General features: G+C 40.3%; 1 protein-coding gene across 4 annotated transcripts in view; it reads left to right on the top strand.

The window, feature by feature from the left end:
- The first annotated feature begins 452 nt into the window (after window positions 1-452).
- The window catches only part of GRPR (gastrin releasing peptide receptor), a 171036-nt gene continuing 152296 nt past the window's right edge, over window positions 453-19192 (top strand). For 2 of the 4 annotated variants that reach the window (XM_045505059.2, XM_010968009.3), the window contains exon 1: window positions 455-2493. In XM_045505059.2, coding sequence (XP_045361015.1) covers window positions 2081-2493 — 413 coding nt within the window. In that variant the 5' untranslated portion in view covers window positions 455-2080. Of the gene's footprint in view, window positions 2494-19192 lie in introns of all 4 variants that reach the window. The other 2 variants (XM_074359406.1, XM_045505058.2) reach the window with 2 other exon arrangements.

A 19192-nucleotide genomic window follows, 5' to 3' on the forward strand; every position in this document is an offset into this window, starting at 1 on the left:
ATAGGACCTTTTGCCTATTGATCTGAGGTCAATTGTTCTTCTGACATTATTGGGCTTCTTCAAAGCAAAATCACAAAAATAATCTCTTTCAATCACAACAATAATAATAGTTAATAATAGCAGCCGGTGTTAATTGAGCACTTACTATGTTCCAAACACTGCGAAGTCTTAATTTGGATAATTTCATTTAACTTCACAAATTTATCCCCACTTTGCAGATGAGGAGCTTGAAGCTTAAGGCATCAAGTAACTTGCCTAAGTAACTTGACAAGGTAATGAATGAGGGAGCCAGGACTTAAGCACAGAGCCCATGTACTGCACTATTAAGCTATACTGCTAGCAACTCATCAAGGCCACTAGGCATGTGGTTGGTTATTGACTCATTACTGGTGATACTGATCTCCACTGAGAAGCTCTTCCCCCTCCAGGCACAAAGCATCAGACTCTCTGCTGCTGGCTGAGAGAATCACAAGCCCTTGGATTTATGGAAGGAGCATGGTGGCCACCTCAGTGTTGTAACTTGCCACTGGAAATTTCCATGACAACGTACTTGGAGGCTGTCTTGGTGGGCCCTGGCATGGTGATGAGTGCAAGCTTCTTTATTCCTTATGAATCCTGAAAAACCAAACCTTCTGTGGCAATGCCTGCTAGTAACTGGCTTCTTGTGATGTCCCTGGAAGAGCTGGCTCCACTTAAGTCTTGAAGATTCACCCTTATACATTGTTGCTAAAGGTCTAGGCTCAAGCCTTTCCTGGCATCTATCAACTCTCAGTTATTTCTTTCCACTCCCCAATTCCTCAGTATTCTATCAGTAATTCCTTTCCAGTTCATTTCCCGCTCAGAGCTCAGAAGGAAATTTGCTATAAAATACAGCAAGCATTAATCCAAAAATACAAATAACTGCATCACAGTGATAATTCACAGACTTTTTAGATTCAGTGGGAAAATACCCATTCTTCTGCAAAAGACTACTGATATTTGAGAGTTAGAATACAGCTGGCTTGTGATTTTATTTCTCTCTGGTAAAAGGAATGAGAATGGCTTGGCAAATCTATAGGATAGAGCACATGTGCGTTCTGCTTCTGGTTTTCCCAGATGTCAGGTGCTAAAGTTTAAGGCAGGAGTCCTGTGCCTATTCGTCCTCAGTAACAGTCCCTATTCAGATAGGCAGTGGGGAGGCTGAGCGGGACCACTCACACATGGATGCCCTGTACATGGTGTGCATTTAATTCAGAGACAGACCTCATTTTATAACAACCGTAACATGTCATTCTAATGTATCAGAAAAGATGAGAAAATTGGATGTGAGTCCCAGCTGGATTCAGAGCCTAGTATCGGAAAGACTTTCAGTGCTTTACAGAGTGCAGCAGCACTTGCGAAATACCTACCATTGGTGCTGCGTCTGCAAAGAGAAGCCGAAGTTATCTGCTGAAGCTGTAGATGGAGGAACTGCAGTCGCTGGTCGATTCCCGATTCCCATCTGGGCAGAGCTGGCAACCAGGCAGTGATTGAAGTGTCCAGCAGGGGGCTGGCATTCTCTGTCTGTAAGTAGCCCTGGTTCCTGTTCAGAGCCTCAGCTCAGCAGAGCTGCCGTTTGCTGATGAAGCTGGTGACGTGCAAAGCATTCCTGCCTATAGCATTTGAGGCTTTCTCAGTGCAGTTTTTTCTACCCACTTTAAACCTTCAGGTTCTAAATATCACGGGAAATGCCGAGTGAAAATAGCAGGCCAAAAGTTCTTAGTAAACTGCAGCCAGGGAGACTCAGACTAGAATGGAGGTAGAGTTGATACAGAGTAGGTTCGATTCTATGCCCTTTTGGGGTTGAATTTTTGTTGCTGTTCTGTTGTTAACTTATTGAATTTAGAGATGTATTGCATTGGTCATGTGAAGACCAGAGCAGCACCAGCATCAAAATAGTGACAGTTTTGAATGCCACAGTATCTGTGTACTCAGAGTATTTTTTATGAAAGAAGATAAAGAACCCAGCATAAATTTTCACCCTCATCTTCACTCAACTGCAAAATCAGAAGTTAAGAAACAGCATCTAAGGGCATTTTTCAGGTGGCAGAGAATCTAGAGGATGGCTCTAAATGACTGTGTGCTTCTGAACCTGGAAGTGGACCATTTCGTGCACTGCAATATCTCTAATCACACTGTGGATCTCCCTATGAAGGACGACTGGTTCCACCCAGGGGTCCTCTATGTCATCCCTGCAATTTATGGGGTCATCATTCTGATAGGCCTCGTTGGCAACATCACCCTGATCAAGATCTTCTGTACCGTGAGGTCCATGAGAAATGTGCCGAACCTGTTCATCTCCAGCCTGGCTTTGGGAGACCTGCTCCTCCTGGTCACCTGTGCCCCCGTGGATGCCAGCAGGTACCTGGCTGACAGATGGCTGTTTGGCAGGATTGGCTGCAAACTGATCCCCTTTATACAGCTTACCTCGGTGGGGGTGTCTGTCTTCACACTCACTGCTCTCTCGGCAGACAGGTAAGTCCCGGAGGAAAGTGACATTCTCTCTCAGGGGGGTAGATGCCTCAGTAAATGAGCTACCATGTTGGGACAAATAGGGCTGTTTGCACAAAGGGAGGTTTTCCTCAAACTCTGATTCCCTTCCCAGCATGTTTCTCTTCTAAGGATTACTTCTTGTGGTTGGCATCTTGGTTTAAGAAAGAAAAGTAAGTGGTTGGCGGGGACAAGAGAGAAAAAGAAAGATCTCGGAGCATAACATTGAGGTGCATTTTCTGGAGACAATTGATTTAACCTTGCCTTTTCCTAACTTCTCCCTCGCCGCAAAATTAATTGGTGAGAGAAAAAACAAATTACACCTAGTAGAGTTTAAACCCCAGGCAAACGTTTCTTGGAAGCAATTCAGAGTCTTCAGAGAATAGAAAAGTCCCATTGCATTTCTTCTTCAAATATTCTTTCAGAAAGAACAAAAAGGAGAAAATAAGTGGCATTTCCTTGAAATCCATTTTCTTCAAACAGTTTAACTTTTCTTACAGCTGATTTTGTGTTTGGCTCTCTGTAACTGAATAGTTTGTGTGTTGTTTTTTCTAAGTATTTCTTAAGTGAAATCAGGCATTGTTTGGATTTTTGTTCTTGAGAAAGCTCTATTCAAGGCTGATTTCAAATTTTAATATCTTTATTGATGTACTTCCATATATAGTACCTTTGGGGTTTTTTGGGGGTGAGGAGAGAGTCCAGTATAATGTTTTATTCTGGAAAATCTGCATATTTGTGAACTACATTTCTTATGTAAACATATTGCTGAAAATTTCACATCTATTCATTCTTAAAAATTCATAATTATTCTTGGAGCATTTATCAAGTGTCTATCATGTAAAAAACACTTGCTTGAATTAACCAGTCACGAAGTATCTGCAGGTTGTTCACATGAATTGCTGAACATGTCTTATGTACTCTGAGCTCTAGAACTTGGACATGGGAATGAAGAGACTCCAGACACATCGTAGACCATATGGTCAAATTAAGAAAAAGTGGTACAGTGAACCAGAGACTATAAATTTTTATTTGAAAATCAACTGTATGTTATGGTATTAAAGATACACAGGGATCTGAGAGTGTACTAGGAAAGGCGCAGAAGCAGCTCTTGAAAATTTATACTCTGAAGAAAATGTCCCACATTTAAATACATATGGTGCCGGATTCTCACCTTGTAGAGGAACAAACAGTCCCCAGGTGATCTGGCTTTGTGGAGTAATGGACAAATAAAGATAGTGTTATCAGTATTTGTAGGCATGTGTTTATACTTAGCTGCCTGAAGTACACTGCACAGCACACACAACTTTTTCACAGACTGAAAAATAAGAGCCCAGGAACGAGGTTTGCATATGGCGCCGACTGGACAGGGTTTCTCAGTTCCTACCACTCACCCCTAGCTTGCTCTAACCTTGAACGTGCGCCCACCAGGGACCAACGATGACCACAGACAGTCTTACTGTTGAGCTAGGGCAGGCAAACTGTGGAGCTAGCAGCAGGTCTGTGGCTCATTACTGATGGCCGGGGGCACCTCAGGATGAGGGTCATTTTCTTGATGGGAAGATGAGATTTTGGTTTCTGGATTAATGAGTGCAGTGGTACAGATGGTGTTTCCTATCTTCCTGGGGTGGGATAGGGGTAGGGGAGAGGACAGTGAGGGCATGCAATGGAAAGATGCAGCTGCAGGGAACTCTTCTCTGGAGTTGCAAAGCAGACCAAGTTCACATCAGCAGAAAGGCTCTCTCAAAAGCCAGGGTGCACCATTTGGCAGCTTCGGTTGTGTTCTCAGTAAGTTTATAATTACTGCATGTCTTTCCCAAGTTCAGAAATTACTGTAAGCTTCCATATAACTGACTTTTTGTGTTTTGCTAAGGCTTAAAAAAGCTGATAGATTACCTGAATCATAAGTCATGCCTCTCACCAATTTCAACAAGAATAGGTATTGAGCTAGTTACAATATATGAGACCATACTTATCTACTTATCTCATCTTTAAAAGCTATCGGAGTCTTATAACAACCTCATGAGGTTGGCATGGCAAATACACACACACATACACAATATCTGTATTTTTTCTTCTCAACAAGGTATAATCTATATACAGTTAACTAAACAAGTGTGCACTTCAATATATCTCCACATATTCTATATAACAACATAAGCACCACCAAGACAGAGATATAGAACACTTCCAGCACCCCGGGAGTTTCTTTTATGTCCCTTTCCAGTTAATACCCACCTCCATAGGGAGGTAATCACTATTCTGAGTTTAATTATCATATATTATTTTTGCCAGTTCTTTAATCTCATATAAATGGAGTCATACTTCTTATGCTTATTGTTATGTCTGGGATAGTCATCCATGCTGGTGCACATAGCAATGGCTTATTCTTTTTAATTGTTGTGTAGTATTCCATTGTATCAGTATGCCTCAGTTTATCCATTTTAATACTGATGGACATTGGGTTATTTCCAGTTTGAGGCTGATAATAACCTGCTCTGGATATTCTTTGTCATGCCTGTTGGGGAACATAAGTGTTTCTCTTGAGTATATGCCTGGGAGAGGAATTGCTAGAGCAAAGGGGGCAGGTATTTAGTAAATATTGTCAAAGTTTTCCAAAGTGGTAGTCTGTATCTGACAGATTGGTCAAAGAGTGATCCAGAAGACCCTCTAAACTGGATGGCCATTGCAGTCATTGGCGAGCTTCAAAATATGCAGATCCTTAGCCCCCATCCTAAATTTACTGAATTAAGATGGATGGTAATCATCCATCCCTGCCCCCAGTAAGTTGACCAGCAATGTGAGTACTCATCCTAACCTCTCTTCTGTAGTCCTTCCCTTTCCCAGGTGAACTTGAGTCTTTGTTGATATGAAAATAACATTTTTCTAAAAAAGTGTATACTGTTGGCACTAAAGGGAGACTTCAAGGCAGTCCTGGGAACCAGAATTCTGGGTTTCACACCATTGACCAGTTGCAGATTTGCATTCAAGCCCCTTCACTATTAGTCCCACCCCGCCCTTCTTCCCATCCTTACACAGACTGATGTCCTCACACTCAGTGGTTATACTGACGACTTCCTGGCTCTGCTCCCTTGCTTACGCTGTGTCACATCCACTCTCCAGAATGCTTTCTCCTTTACTAAATAGAAGACTTCTCTGCATCCCATGTGATGTATGGGGGTGGAATGGGTGTCAACAGCCCTACATTTTAGGTTTTATTTTTCTGCCGTTACTACTCATATAAGGGAGTCTGACCAGTCACATAACTCTCTGACCTTAGTTGAATCATCTATAAAATAATAGGGTTGAGCTAGGTTATTTCTAAGGTCCTTCCAAATTTTAAAATATTATAATTTTTTTTCTGTCGTATTGCCTGCCATTCGGAATCTGCCTCAACCCTTCTCCTTAAAGCCCTAAGTTGGACCATTCTAGCCCAAATTTTCTAACCCTCTTCTAAACATGAGGCTCATTATCTGAGACATGAATTATCTTGTGACATCCTTCATCTTGCTGTTTTGAAGTATTTCACTCATTTGTCTTCTTTTAGTCTCTCATATATTCATTGCTTTGACTTTTCAAGCAGATTATTAAGACTGTTGAAGGCACAGATTTCTTATATATTCTTAAGTTTTACAGTGCCTCAGATGGTTTCTTGTACCAAATGGGTGATCAACAAATATTGATTAATTAAAATTATGGTTAAGCATCTGAAAGCATACTCTTCAAAAATATATCACACAGTCACCTCCTTCTAATCTGTTCCTCTCTATTAAGCTCTCATTATTTGGGCAAATGAGAGAAAAGCTGTTCTTTGTGAATCAGTAAATCGATTTGGAGGATAAACAGATGGGTAGATGGATGGACAGATGGTTGGATAGATAGGTGAATGTTTGGGATGGATGGATAGATTTTTTTACATACTAGTCTTTCCTACTAGGTGCCCATCTCTGCACTAGGTGCCTCAAGTATTATGTAAATAGAATTTAAGACCCAAATTGAACCGTTAACAGGAAAAGGGTAAGGAGGGCTTGTGGTTTTTTCCAGAATAATTGTAAAGTATAAAGCTGGATTTAATGTTAACAGCATATAATGTCCAAGTTATATTGTGTCTGCTTTAGTATTATTACTCAGTTTTATTTCTGCTAGAATGGAGCTGACAGAATAAGTCCTAAGGACAGTTCCATTGTAAGGCAATTAGCAGTTCCATTGTAAAGGGGGGGGTTGGTATAGCACAAGTGGTAGAGTGCCTACTTACCATGCATGAGGTCCTGGGTTCAATCCCTAGTACCTTCCCAAAAAAACAAAAAAACCTAATTACCACCCCCCCCCCCAAAACCAAAGTCCACTGTAAGGTGATCCTTCCCTGATTCCATGGAAAAGATTTTTCTTAAGTTTTCCCCTCCCTTGTGATTTAGAATGTGTAAAGAAACAGGAAAGTATTACATTTATGGAAACTTCTTGAAGTATAGATTCTTTGAATTCATTGCAGGAATTATGAGATAATGTAGTTTTCAACCTTTCCTGACATCTAGAGCTGCATGGTCCAACATGGGAGCCACTAATCACATGTGCTTATTTAAATTTAGATTTAATTTAAATAAAACTAAAAATTCAGTTCCCTAGTCACACCAGCCACATGTCAAGTGCTCAGTGCCATGTGTGATTCTGTCAGACAGCTCAGATACAGAATATCTTCATCATTGCAGAAAGTGCTGTTGGACAGTGCAGCAGAGAGTTCGCTCTGTGTCTTGGGGTCCAAATTTCTTTCCCATGATCCATGTTAGCTGCTCTCTTTCATTGAGGGTATCAGGAATTCCTCAGATAGGCAAGTATCAGATGCATCCCAGCTGCACAGGCTCTTCCTGTCTGTAAAGTATCTTATATTGGAATACACTCAAAGATGAAGAGGGAAGAATACAGGCAACCCAATACAATCACTAGTCACAGGCTTGGGGACTTCAGGCATCCCATTGATGAGGTTTTGAGACTCTCTGTAGGATGCATGTGGGGTTCACTTTCTGGGTCTGCATTATGAACTTCTGTCTGGTCCTTCCATTCTCTTTTGCCAGGCCATCTGCCATCTGCCAGTCTAACTTTTTACTTTCCTATCTCAAAACTCACCAGAACAAACACTGCTCAAGCTAAATTCTTACTGTCTCCCACATGCGCTGCCTGACTTCTCCCCTCTTTGACTTCATTTCCCCTCCCTGATGGCTGGGCTCTTTCCTCCATCTGTCCAAATCCTACCAGTCTCTCAAGCCCTTCTCCTCTCTGAAGCATTTCCAGATCTGCTTTCACTGACTGTTTTCCCCTTCCCAAGATATTTTTGCCTATAAGTTTCACTAAATAGCAAATCTAGCCTACCTTGTACTACTGGGTCCTTTTCATAGATGTGCTTTCCACCTCCTTAATCATGTGGGAAGCTCCATGGGGTCTGCGCCTGCTGCGACACCCAGGCCCACCTTCCATCTAGTAAGATGACCATAACTACAGCTGGGTTGATGTTTGAGCAGTGACAAAATGATAAAGTTCAGCAGCTACAAGTAGAAATCATCTTAAAGTTCGAGCCCATGGAAATGGTGTTCTGAGACTCAGTTTACAACAATGGGGGAGTGGATTCCCCACATATCCAACAAGCAGTTCTCAGAATACCAGCTAGGTGTCTGAGAATTCAACTCATTTCTGACACTGTCAACCCAGAGGTAGCATCGGATCCCACTGGTTGAGAACTCAGTCCTACAAGACTGCATTCCACTCCCCCCACCCCCTTCAGATGCCAGTCACAAACCTATGCTTCTGACCAACTGGCTAAAAATCAGATTCCCACAACCCCATCTCCTCAGGTTCCATTAATTTGCTAGTGCGACTCACAGAACTCAGAAAACCATGTTACTTATTAAATCACTGGTTTATTATAAAAGGTGACAGTGCTTTTATCCTCAGGACAGCCAAATGGAAGAGATACACAGGGCAAGGTATGGGGAAAGGGCACAAAGCTTCCATGTCCTCTCCAGGGGTGCCACTCTCCTCAAATCTCTCCACGTATTCAACTGGGAAGCTCTCCCAACCCTGTGCTTTTGGGTTTTTATGGCAGCTTCATTACATAGTCGTGACTGATTAAACCATTGGCCATTGGCAATTGATTCAACCTCCAGCCCCTCCCCCCTCCCAAAAGGTCTAAGGATGGGACTGGAAGTTCCAACCTTCTAATCACCTGGTAGAGTCTCTTGGTGACCAGCCCCCTTTGAGTGCTTTCCAAAAGTCACTCTATTAACATAACAAAGACACCTGTATCACTCTCCACACACTTAGGCAATTCCAAGGGTTTTAGGAGCTGTGAGCCAGGGACTATGAACAAAGACGAAATACATACGAGAAATAGATGTTTGGTCATCTGAATGACCAAATATACATTTCTAAATGACAGTTTCTCACCTTGTTTGACACAGAGACCAAAAGTAGTGATAGAATTTGGCCTTTTTACCACAAATTCAGGGTAGAGTCAGACTAGGACCTCCAAGTCCCAATTTCTTCAGGGGCTCTGAAAAATTTTCTTCAGAAACCATCAAACAGAGTCTGATTCCATTTCCCTTCTCTGCTCAGTGGGAACTACTGATCCTCAAACCCTGCTGTTCTGAGGGAGGTACCCTGAGTTAATCCAAGTTGGTCCCCTTCCGAGGGGATCATCTCAGTGATTCCAAAGGCTCCTCTAGTGTTCTACAAGCTCAGCTTCACTGATTCCAGGGAGACTGGCCCTTTCTCCCAAGAGAGGACGATTGAATTTCTTGTAAAACATCTTTCCCAGAAAGTCTCTCTGTTGGAGGAGTTTACATGAGACGCCAGTCCACGACTCCTCTAGAGGGTGATTTTTCTGAAGCACATGCTGCGTCTCTGGAAGGAATCTCAGCTGGTGCCTCCGCACAGTGATGGGTCTGTCCCAGCTGCTGGCGGCCTCTTGGGTGTCAGAGGGCAGGTGCAATTGACGTGGGCTTTCCCAGCAAGACGTTAGAGGGCTGTGGGGAGAAGGGCAGCACCCTCTCACACATTATCTCTTAAAGTGGTAGACTTTTATGTGATTAATTATCATTTCTGGCAACTTAAAATGCATGGAGGTAAAAAAAAAAGGCTCATACTTAATCATGCAACAGAGCAGAGACTGAAAGGTCTCCCTGGTGAGTTTTTTTGAACTGTGCTTATCAATACCATCCTTTGAAAATAGACTAAATTTGCATTTTTGCACTTGTAAATCCTCTTGGTGTGTGGTGTTTGCATAAATTCTCTCTTAATTAAAGCACATGTTTTGCAGAATAAAAGAAAAAAGTTTCTTCATTCCTTTTGCTACTTCCCAGTATTAGTTAAAGGGATTTTGTTTATTACAGTCATCTTTGAAATTCTGGTTATTAAGTATTAGATTAGCATTTGATATTTGCTGCTACTTGAAATGATTTGATCTGCCTAGTAACCCCCAACAGGCTGCTGGTTCATTTTACACATTGAATGTCACCCTCTGTAGGAGGACCTCATTGACCACTCAGTCTAAAGGAATGACCAGCACTCTTCTACCATCCAGTTCCTTCTTTCAGGTTGATTGAGGTGTAATTTACATACAGTGTAAACTTTTAGGTGTGCATTTCTATGAATTTTCACAAACTTATACTGTCAGGTAACAACCACAATCAAAATACAGAACAGTCCCCCAGTTCTCTTATGTCCCTTCGTAGTCTATCTCCTTCCTCTACCCAGAAGGGGTTTTTATTTCCTCCACATCCAAACTCTTTAGTTTCTAACCTCCATTACACACTAAGTTAATCTTACAGAAAATAAAGCCCCTGGTAGCCCCTGATCTTTTCCAAAATATCATATGAATAACATCACACAGTCTGTAGTTGTTTGAGTCTGGCTTCTTTCAACTCAAGTTGTTGCATCTATCAGTAGTCTGTTCCTTTTTACTGCTGAGTAGTTGTCCATTGCATGGCTAGACTAGTTTATCTGTTCTTCAGTTAGTGAGTGTTAGGGTTGTTTTCAGTTTTGAGTGATCATGAATCAAGCTGTCATAAACATTCAGTTTTTGTAGAGATGGATGTCTTAATTTCTCTTGGGTAAATATCATCCACTTTTATTTCCTTGAGAATTATTTTGCTCATTTGTTTGTTTATCTGTTTACTGTCTGTCTCCTAACACTAGAATATAAGCTCCAAAAAAAAAAAAAAAAAAAAGGAGGCTATGGCATTCATTAGCATATTCTGTGACATTAGGACAGTCCCTAACCTGTGGTACGTGCTTGAGAAGAGTTTGTTGAGTACCTGAATGGATGGATACAAGAAGGAAGGAATAAAGGAAGGAATGAATTCTGGTAGATTCTACTGTCCCTGTTGCTGCAAATGGCAGAATTTCATTCTTTTTTATGGCTGAGTAGTATTCCATTGTACAATATACCACATCTTCTTTATCTACTCATCTGTCTATGGACGCTTAGGTTGCTTCCAAATCTTGGCTATTGTAAATATTGCTGCTATGAATATTGGGGTGCATGTGTCTTTTTGAACTAGTAGTTTTGTTTTTTTCTTTTTTTGGATATATACTCAGGAGTGGAATTGCTGGGTCATATGGTAGTTCTGTTTTTAGTTTTTCAAGAAACCTCCCTACTGTTTTCCACAGTGGCTGCACCAAATTACATTCCCACTAAAAGTGTACAAGGGTTCCCTTTTCTCCACGTCCTCGCATTTGTGTTCTTTCTGATGACGGCCATTCTAAAAGGTGTGAGATGATATCTCATCGTGGTTTTGCTTTACATTTCCCTGATGTTTAGCGATGTTGAGCATCTTTTCATGTGCCTTTTGGGTGATATCTTTTTATATAGAGAAATGAGAAAGATAACACAGTCTTCTAGCATGGTTGATTCAAATTGACTTATTACTAATGAGAGGTTTGAAAAGTTTCTCTCAGCTTCATAACTCATTATTGGTAATGTCATATAAATGTTTAGGGCTATTATCAAATGTTGAGGATTATCTGAGAAAGCCACTATCAAGTTTCTTTCCTATACTAGCTGTAAAATTTCACAGCATTTCAAGTTTTCTTGTACCTTGAGTAATCTTAAATACTCATTTAATTGATGATGCCCATTAACCTTTCTACCATGAATGTCTTTGCATTATGAGTTTTAAGTTAACTTCATCAATGCTGGTATTTTGTGGGTATGCATAATATGAGTGACTTCACACAAACGTATTTGCTATTTGTAATTTGGCAACAGATTTCTGCCCTATAAACACAGACACTCTGATAAACTTGATTTTGCTGATATAGTTGGGTTTAAACTGACCATTTTATTATTCATTTTTTGTTGGTCTTACCTGTTTCATAATCCCTCTTCTCTCCCTTCTTGCCATCTTTTAAATAAATTAAACATTTTAATGATTCTATCCTCCCCCAGGGCCCCAGGATGAATTTGTTAGTTATACAAACTCTTAATATTTTTTAGGGGCTACCCTAGTGTTTACAACACATACCTTTGACTTAATAAATTTTACTGTAAATTAGAACTTTCCCACTTCCCAGACAAGGGTAATAGGACACTTTAACTTCATTCTAATTCCCTCCTGTATTTTTTTTTTTTTGGTTATTGTTCCATATTTCAATTCTCTCCATGTTTTAAAACCCTCAAGACGTAATGTTAATTGTTTTTACATATACTTACATTTACTTACATATCTACCTTTAGATTTATTTCTGTATTCACCTTTTCTTGCTCTCCATTCCTTCCTGCATGTCTGTGACATCATCTGAGATCATTTTACTTCTGCCCAGAGACTGCCCTTCAGTGTTTCACTTCATGTAAGTCTAATAGGGATACATTTTCTGGTTTCATTTGTCTGGAATTGTCTTTATTTGATGTAATTTGGGGAGGATATCATCACTGGGCATAGAATTCTTATCTTTCCCACTTTGCAGTTGCCATTCCACTGTGAAGTCAGATAGTTTCATTGTAGCTCCTTTAAAATTATTGATTTTTTTTCCTCTTTGACTGATTTTAAGATGTTTCTCTTTATCTTTGGTTTTCAGCAGCATTATTATGAAGCACTTAGTGTGGTTTTCTTTGTATTCTTCCTGCTTGAGATTCATAGCTTTTTTCTTAAATCTGTGACTTGAAGATTTTAGCCACATTTGGAAAGTTCTCAGCCATTACAACTTCAAAGATTGCTTCTGTCCCATTCTCTTTTTTCCTCTCCTTCTTTATGCTGTGTACATATAAATAGAATAACTACAGGTTAACTTAAAGCTTTTCAAGTTTTTTTCCCCTTTTGGTTGTTTTTGCTTTTATTGAGGCAGGCAGTTTTATACTTGGGTCAGGCCTCTGTGACCGGAAACTATTTTAAACGCAATTTCATTTCACCATTTCACCGATACATTTCTATTACCTTTCTGTATTTTCCATTTGTTTTTCTCACAGTACTTCAGTCTGGCCATTTTTCAGCTCATGAATCCTTTCTTCAGCTGTGTCTAGTCTGCTTCTGAAGCTTCAATTTAATTCTTAATTTCAGTTATTGGATATTGCAATTCTTGAATTTCTATTTAGTTTTATTTTATCACCTAATTTCTTGAATTAGTCCTAATATATTATAAACTCCCTCTTGGGTAACTCTAACATGTGGAATCTCTAGAAGTCTGTTTCATTTATATATTTCCTCTCTTGTTTTTTGGTCATTTTGTTTTGTCTCCTGGTATACAAAGCAATTTTAGTTTGACTACCTGATTTTGTGTATGAAGAATTATAGATAATTTGGGGCTCTGGATGGTATTATCTTCCACAAAAGATTAGCTTTTGCTTCTTCCGGGCAGGTAGGAGGTGGCAGTGCATCTGACCGAAACAGGGATTGAGCAGATTGGAGGCTGGGCTTTGGTCTTTGTGAGAATTGGTCTGTTTCCGGTTCATCTGTACTGCTAGAGTGTACCCCTTTGGGCATCTTAACTGTAAGCCTGGGGGGGGGTTACCTGGACACCTCTCTTTGGTGGGCCCTGAACTCCATTTATTATTCCTCTTCATCCTGAAACTGCTAGTAGCTCTTCTCAGCTCTCATTTTCTCTGCTACTGCTTGAAATTTGGTAAATGCTGTAAGGGGAAAGTGATGCTGAATAACAGCTTCATCTCTTTGTGCTTCCCTTCTCCCTAGGATTTTGGTCCCTCAAGTCCTTACTGCCTTGGTATTTCTCTGATGTTTTGGAAGAGATTGTCTACCTTTTCATTTCAGAAGAGTAGGTCAGCATCAGGCTAGGTTGTCATGATCAGAAGTGGAGAATCCTGTACCACCTCTTCTTAAAGACCTGATCTGCTGTCCCCGAAGCTATCCACATACCAGTTCCTCTAGAGAGGAGTACCCAACTACCTAGTCAGATGTGGGGAATCAGCGTTTAGAGTCTCAAATTAAATCAGCAATTTAGATTCAGAGAAATGAGCTCTGGCTAACCTTAAAGTGAGTAAGTCAGGAATCTCAGCTGAGGCCTGCAGCAGTGGACACTGCCAAGTATCATAGGTACATCAAAGCCTCTGGGATCTTTCAACTTGGCCAGGACTCTTAGCCCCAATAAGCAGGAGCTAGAGCCAATATTTAGTTACGCAGTGATTGATAACAGCTGAAATTTCATGGGACCAGCAGGGCCAAAAAGGTTGCTAAGGTACACTTCTTTAAATTTCACTTCTTTATTACTTTTTCTTTTTTTGTCTTGTATTCAGACCAGTTGGCCAGTGGTGATGGCTAAAGGTTACATGGGAAAGAAATAGGGGGAAAATGCGAAACGCAGCAAATAAAGGAATTTATTTCCAATGTGAGAAGAATTTACTGTGACAATAATATGTCCATGTGACTCACTTATTTCTATGTTGTCTACATATAAATAGAATAATTAAAGATCAACTTAAAGCTTTTCAAGGTTTCTTTTTTCTGTTTGGTGGTGGTGCTTTTTATTGTCAGGCAGTTTCATACTAGGGTCAGGCCTCTGTTATGAGAACTATTTTAAACACAATTTTAAAAAATATAAAATTATGTAAAAACAAAATTACGGTGGTTTCTCTGTGAGAACATATGGGAAATGCATGTTTCTTTTAAAATAAATGGTGATCAAGACAGATTGTTAAGAATTTCATCATTTTCTTTTCCCCTACCACTTTAAATGATTGGAAACATCACAGAAGAGCAGAAAAAACAGAATTTGATCTTTTCTTTCCTAGATTGTCAACAGAAGTGAAATTGAAGGTTAAAATGAAGGCTTCAGGAATACATACATATACTACAGGATGAAGATAAATGTAGTCAGTATTTATTTTCAAGCATGTTTCACTTGTGCTTTAAAAAAGCCTGTGAATCTGAAGTCTATAGACTTGGATTCAGAGACAGAGGTTCTAGTCTTGGTTCTCAGCTAACTGGCTGTGGGTCCCGTATGGGCACTAGTTTCCTCTTCTTCAAGTTAAGGAAATGGGACTTGAGTTTTATATTCCATAGTTAGATATAAAGTAGGTTTCTAATCAAACATGTACTCACGTGTCTGTACCATGATGACAGCGCTTCATCTGTTCTGAGTGCTCCACCAAGGGGAATAGACATATGTGAGTATCATTCTCTTGTTCTTTAAGGGCTTTACTTGAGTATATCTCATTTCCTCAACTAGATTTTAAATCCTTTGTGGCCTGGGGCTTTTATATCCATAGCGCCAAGCATAGCCTGAGATACTAAATTAGTATTTTAATGTGCTGATAAGTTGACTTAGCATCCTGAGCCATGAGGGTTTAATATTGGAAGACCAGCAGCAGAGGTTAGTGGCCTGTTCTCTTCATTATCACAAATTAGTGAGTCTAACAGGCGGTGCTATGTGAAGTGGAAGACGGGCTTTCCTCTGTCTAAAGAAGGAACCAACAGCTTCGGTGTGGACAGGGAGAAAACAAGAGAAATGGGAGCCCTGGTCATACATTCAGTGCACATAGGACAGGGGCCAGGAAACCTTTTCTGTAAAGGGCCGTATAGTGAACATTTTCCTCTTTGTGGGCCGTACGGTCCTTGTTGCAACCACTCAGCTCTGCCATTATAGCAGAAGAGTAGTCATAGACGTGATGTAAGTGAATGGTCATGGCTGTATCACAGTAAAATCTTATATATGGACACTGAAATGTGAATTTCATGATGGTAATTTTCATGTCATGAAATCTTTTGATTTTTTTCCCCAGCCATTTAAAATGTCAAAACCACTCTTAGCTCGTGGGCCATATGAAAACAGGCAGAAGGTCATGTGTGGCCAGTGGGCCTTAGTTTGCTGTCCCTGATACAGAAGCCTGTGTACACTTGCTGAGGTGGTCATTTAGCAGAGAGAGTTCCCTATTTAAACAGAGTGGGACGTAGGGGAATCCATGACCCCTGTCCAGTTAGCCAGGACAGACTTCCTAGGTGATATCATAAAAATACAGGTCATATGGCTGTGTGATGCTTTCTGGTATGAGGCATCATCATATCAGGCACATTAGCTTTGGGATCATCAAAAAACTGAGTCAAGCCAACATCTTTAAGCCACATGTCTTTTCCAGCATGCCTTGGGTCCTCTGTGACACTAACAGTTGTTTAAATGAAGAAAATGAAACTTTTAAATCCAGGCTTAGCTGGATTCCAGCTCCCATGGGAGGTGGGCATGGGGACAGAGCCTTCCTGTTGGGGAAGTAAAGATAGAAACAGATGATGTGCTTCTCACTACCTTCTCTAATGTTCCACCATCAGGCACGGTGCTGCCTCCTCTAAGCTCTTTTCATGATAGGCTCATGTAAGCAAGTCACTTAAAAATTGTTAAAAAGAGGAATTGTGCTCAGGGAGAATCATTTCCTCAGTACCCCCAGGGATTCTTCTGGGCTTGAAATGGTTAGAGAAGTAGGAAGTATTTGGGTTACAGGAGATCTCCTGGGAAAAGCCTAATAAGATTGGTGTCCAGAGTGATTTGGGGCAGGCAAGTGGACTTAAGAGGAGGGTTTGGCTAGAAGCATGTCAGCAGGGATGTAGGTTATTTTGAGCATCATGAACCCATTTCCTTGTCTGAAAGTACATTACAGGCCAGACAAATTGGGTGCACAGTTCTAGATTTTTAGTTTTCATTATATATTTATTCAAAAAATAGAATAGGCATAAAATGAACAAGACATGGACTCAACCCTTAAGAAACTCATAGTCCTGTGATGCAGGGTGCATGAGCCTTTTTAATTTCCAGGATGGAATGAGAGAAGATGTCACTGAGTGTCCAGGGCTTATGCTGCTTTTGACCTCTTCTGTACCTAGTACAGGGCCATGCAAAAGTAGGTGCTTAAGACATGCTTTTGATTATTAAAAGTGCTAGTTTTTGAAGAGTGAAGATGTTTCATTTCATTTAGACAGGATGTATTGCACTGGAGCTAATCCCAGGAGGGATCTGTGAAAGCAGGGTTGTTACCCTCTAGTGACTAGAGGGGCTCCTTAGAGCTGAATGGACATGGTGCCCAGAGAAGCCAGCTGGCATCTGCAGAGCGCCCCCTGCTGGTTAGAGGGGTCACAGGCATCCTGAGGCAGATGCTCTTAGGCTATAGATCCTCAAAAAAGATACAAAATTGTATGCTCTGGATTCTGTATAAAAGACAAAGAAATATAGGAAGGAAATACATCAAAACATCACATGTAAGGTTTATGGATGATTTCTTCTTCTTCTAAGAATTCTCTGTCTAAATTTCTACAATGAGCTGTTAATTAAATTTTTCAACTGAAAAAAGTCATTCAAATGAACTAACTGCCTCTAGACTGCCTTCCTGGAGGACGTCTTTGCTGACTCTAAGCAAACTTTTCCAGTTGGTTCTGAAGATACCCCCAAAGTTTCAGGATGACAAACTTACAAACTCCCTCCCTCCTTCTTCCTTCCTTTCCTTCTTTCTTAATTTTATTGTGGCAATATGTACATAACATAAAATTTACCATTTTAATCATTTTAAAGTTCACAGCTCAGTGATCTTAAGTACATTCATGTTGTTGTGCACTTATCACCACCATCCATCTCCAGAATTTTTTCATCTTCCTAATCTGAAACTCCATACTCAAACAATAGCTCTCCTTTCTTTCATTTTATTTTTTCTCTTTCTTTTTTTCTGTCTTTCATTTATTATGTTTTTGAGGTTCACATTTAATAAAGAACTGTTCATAGTGAGGGTAAATTCAAAAGCATTGAATTTGATTGATAAGATGTCTGAGTTTGAGCCCTGAGTCTTCTAATTGTCAACTGGGTGACTTTGAGCAAATTACTCTACAGGCCTCACTTTTCTAATCTGTAAAAAGGGAATAAGTGTATTTACTTTTAATATTTCATAGGAGTGTTGTAATTTTTATAATGGTAAACTAATGTGTTTTATAATGGTGAAAAAATACATTGACTTCTTTATGAGCTGTTAGAATTTCCAGTCAAAAGAGTGAGTGTACCATTAACATGATTGTTGTTTATGTTTATAAGGGAGCCAAGAGGGCTCCCTTTCAACCAGTTGATGTTCTAGTGGACAGTCACTTGAAACGTGTTGGGAGCTGTACCAGGCACACAAGAAGTGTGAAGAAATTTTTGTTAAATAAAAATTAAAAAAAATAAAAAGAAACTGAGACAGCATGCTTATACACAAATAGCTAATTGTGGAAGTGGGAGTAGAACACTGTGTGGCTCCAAGTCTTCATCCAGTCCCTCTCTCTCCCTGTCCTGGGCTACTTCACCACTGGCGTTACCTCCCTGACATGGCCAGGATCAACCCCCGGGCGAGGAGACTCAATAAGCCACACAGTTGGGTCACCATTTCCCCATGTATAAAACCTCTCACAAAAGATTATTTAAATACGGTGGTGTTAAATTGTTATAATTAGACACAATGATTCATATGCCATGGTGGTATTTTTGAGCTGTCATGATTTTTATTTTGAAAAAAAAAAAAGATAATGCATTTTATTGAGATAATTTAGGAATTTAGAATTTCTATTTTTATCCCCAATAATTTGAAATATGTTTAAAAACTGAAATTGTCTCATTTTCTATATATATGTTTGGTAAATTGACTGGACCAGGAGAAGAACATAGTGGATGCTGTTGGTGGACCCTGGAGGTCACTTGCAGACCTGGACTTTCTGTATTTCTCTGGCCGAGGGTGATCCTGGCCAAGGGGAGGTTTGGGGCAGGCTGGAGTGCCCCCATTAACACCACAGGACAGTTTTCAACCAACGAGGGATGGGAGTTGATGGGTAAAAACCCCAGCCTCTTCACCCATTGGTGGCAAGTTCCAGAATGTGCTCACCACAGTCTCTCAGGGGGTCCGCAGCAGGCCTGTGCTCCAGGTGCCCTGCATGGTCCCCTTCTATCCCCTCCCTGCCCCACTTCCCCACTCCCTCGCTGTGCTTCCAGAGAGCCCCTCCCAAATAAAATACATGCACCTAAATCCTTGTCTCAAGGTCTTTCTGGAGGTGAATGACAATTTATATAGATAATTTATGACTCAGAGTCTATTATACCCTCCACCCTAGAGTATAGGTGATTTTTTTTTCTGTCTTTGTGATTTTTCCCCATTCTCTGTGTATCTTCTATGCCATGCAGTAGAGTAAATGCAGACTGTGTCTAACTTCAATTTGCAGATGGGATTTATAAGTGTTCTTCAAACTTTCTG

Source organism: Camelus bactrianus, chromosome X (genome assembly GCF_048773025.1).
Source record: "Camelus bactrianus isolate YW-2024 breed Bactrian camel chromosome X, ASM4877302v1, whole genome shotgun sequence".
NCBI lineage: Eukaryota > Metazoa > Chordata > Mammalia > Artiodactyla > Camelidae > Camelus > Camelus bactrianus.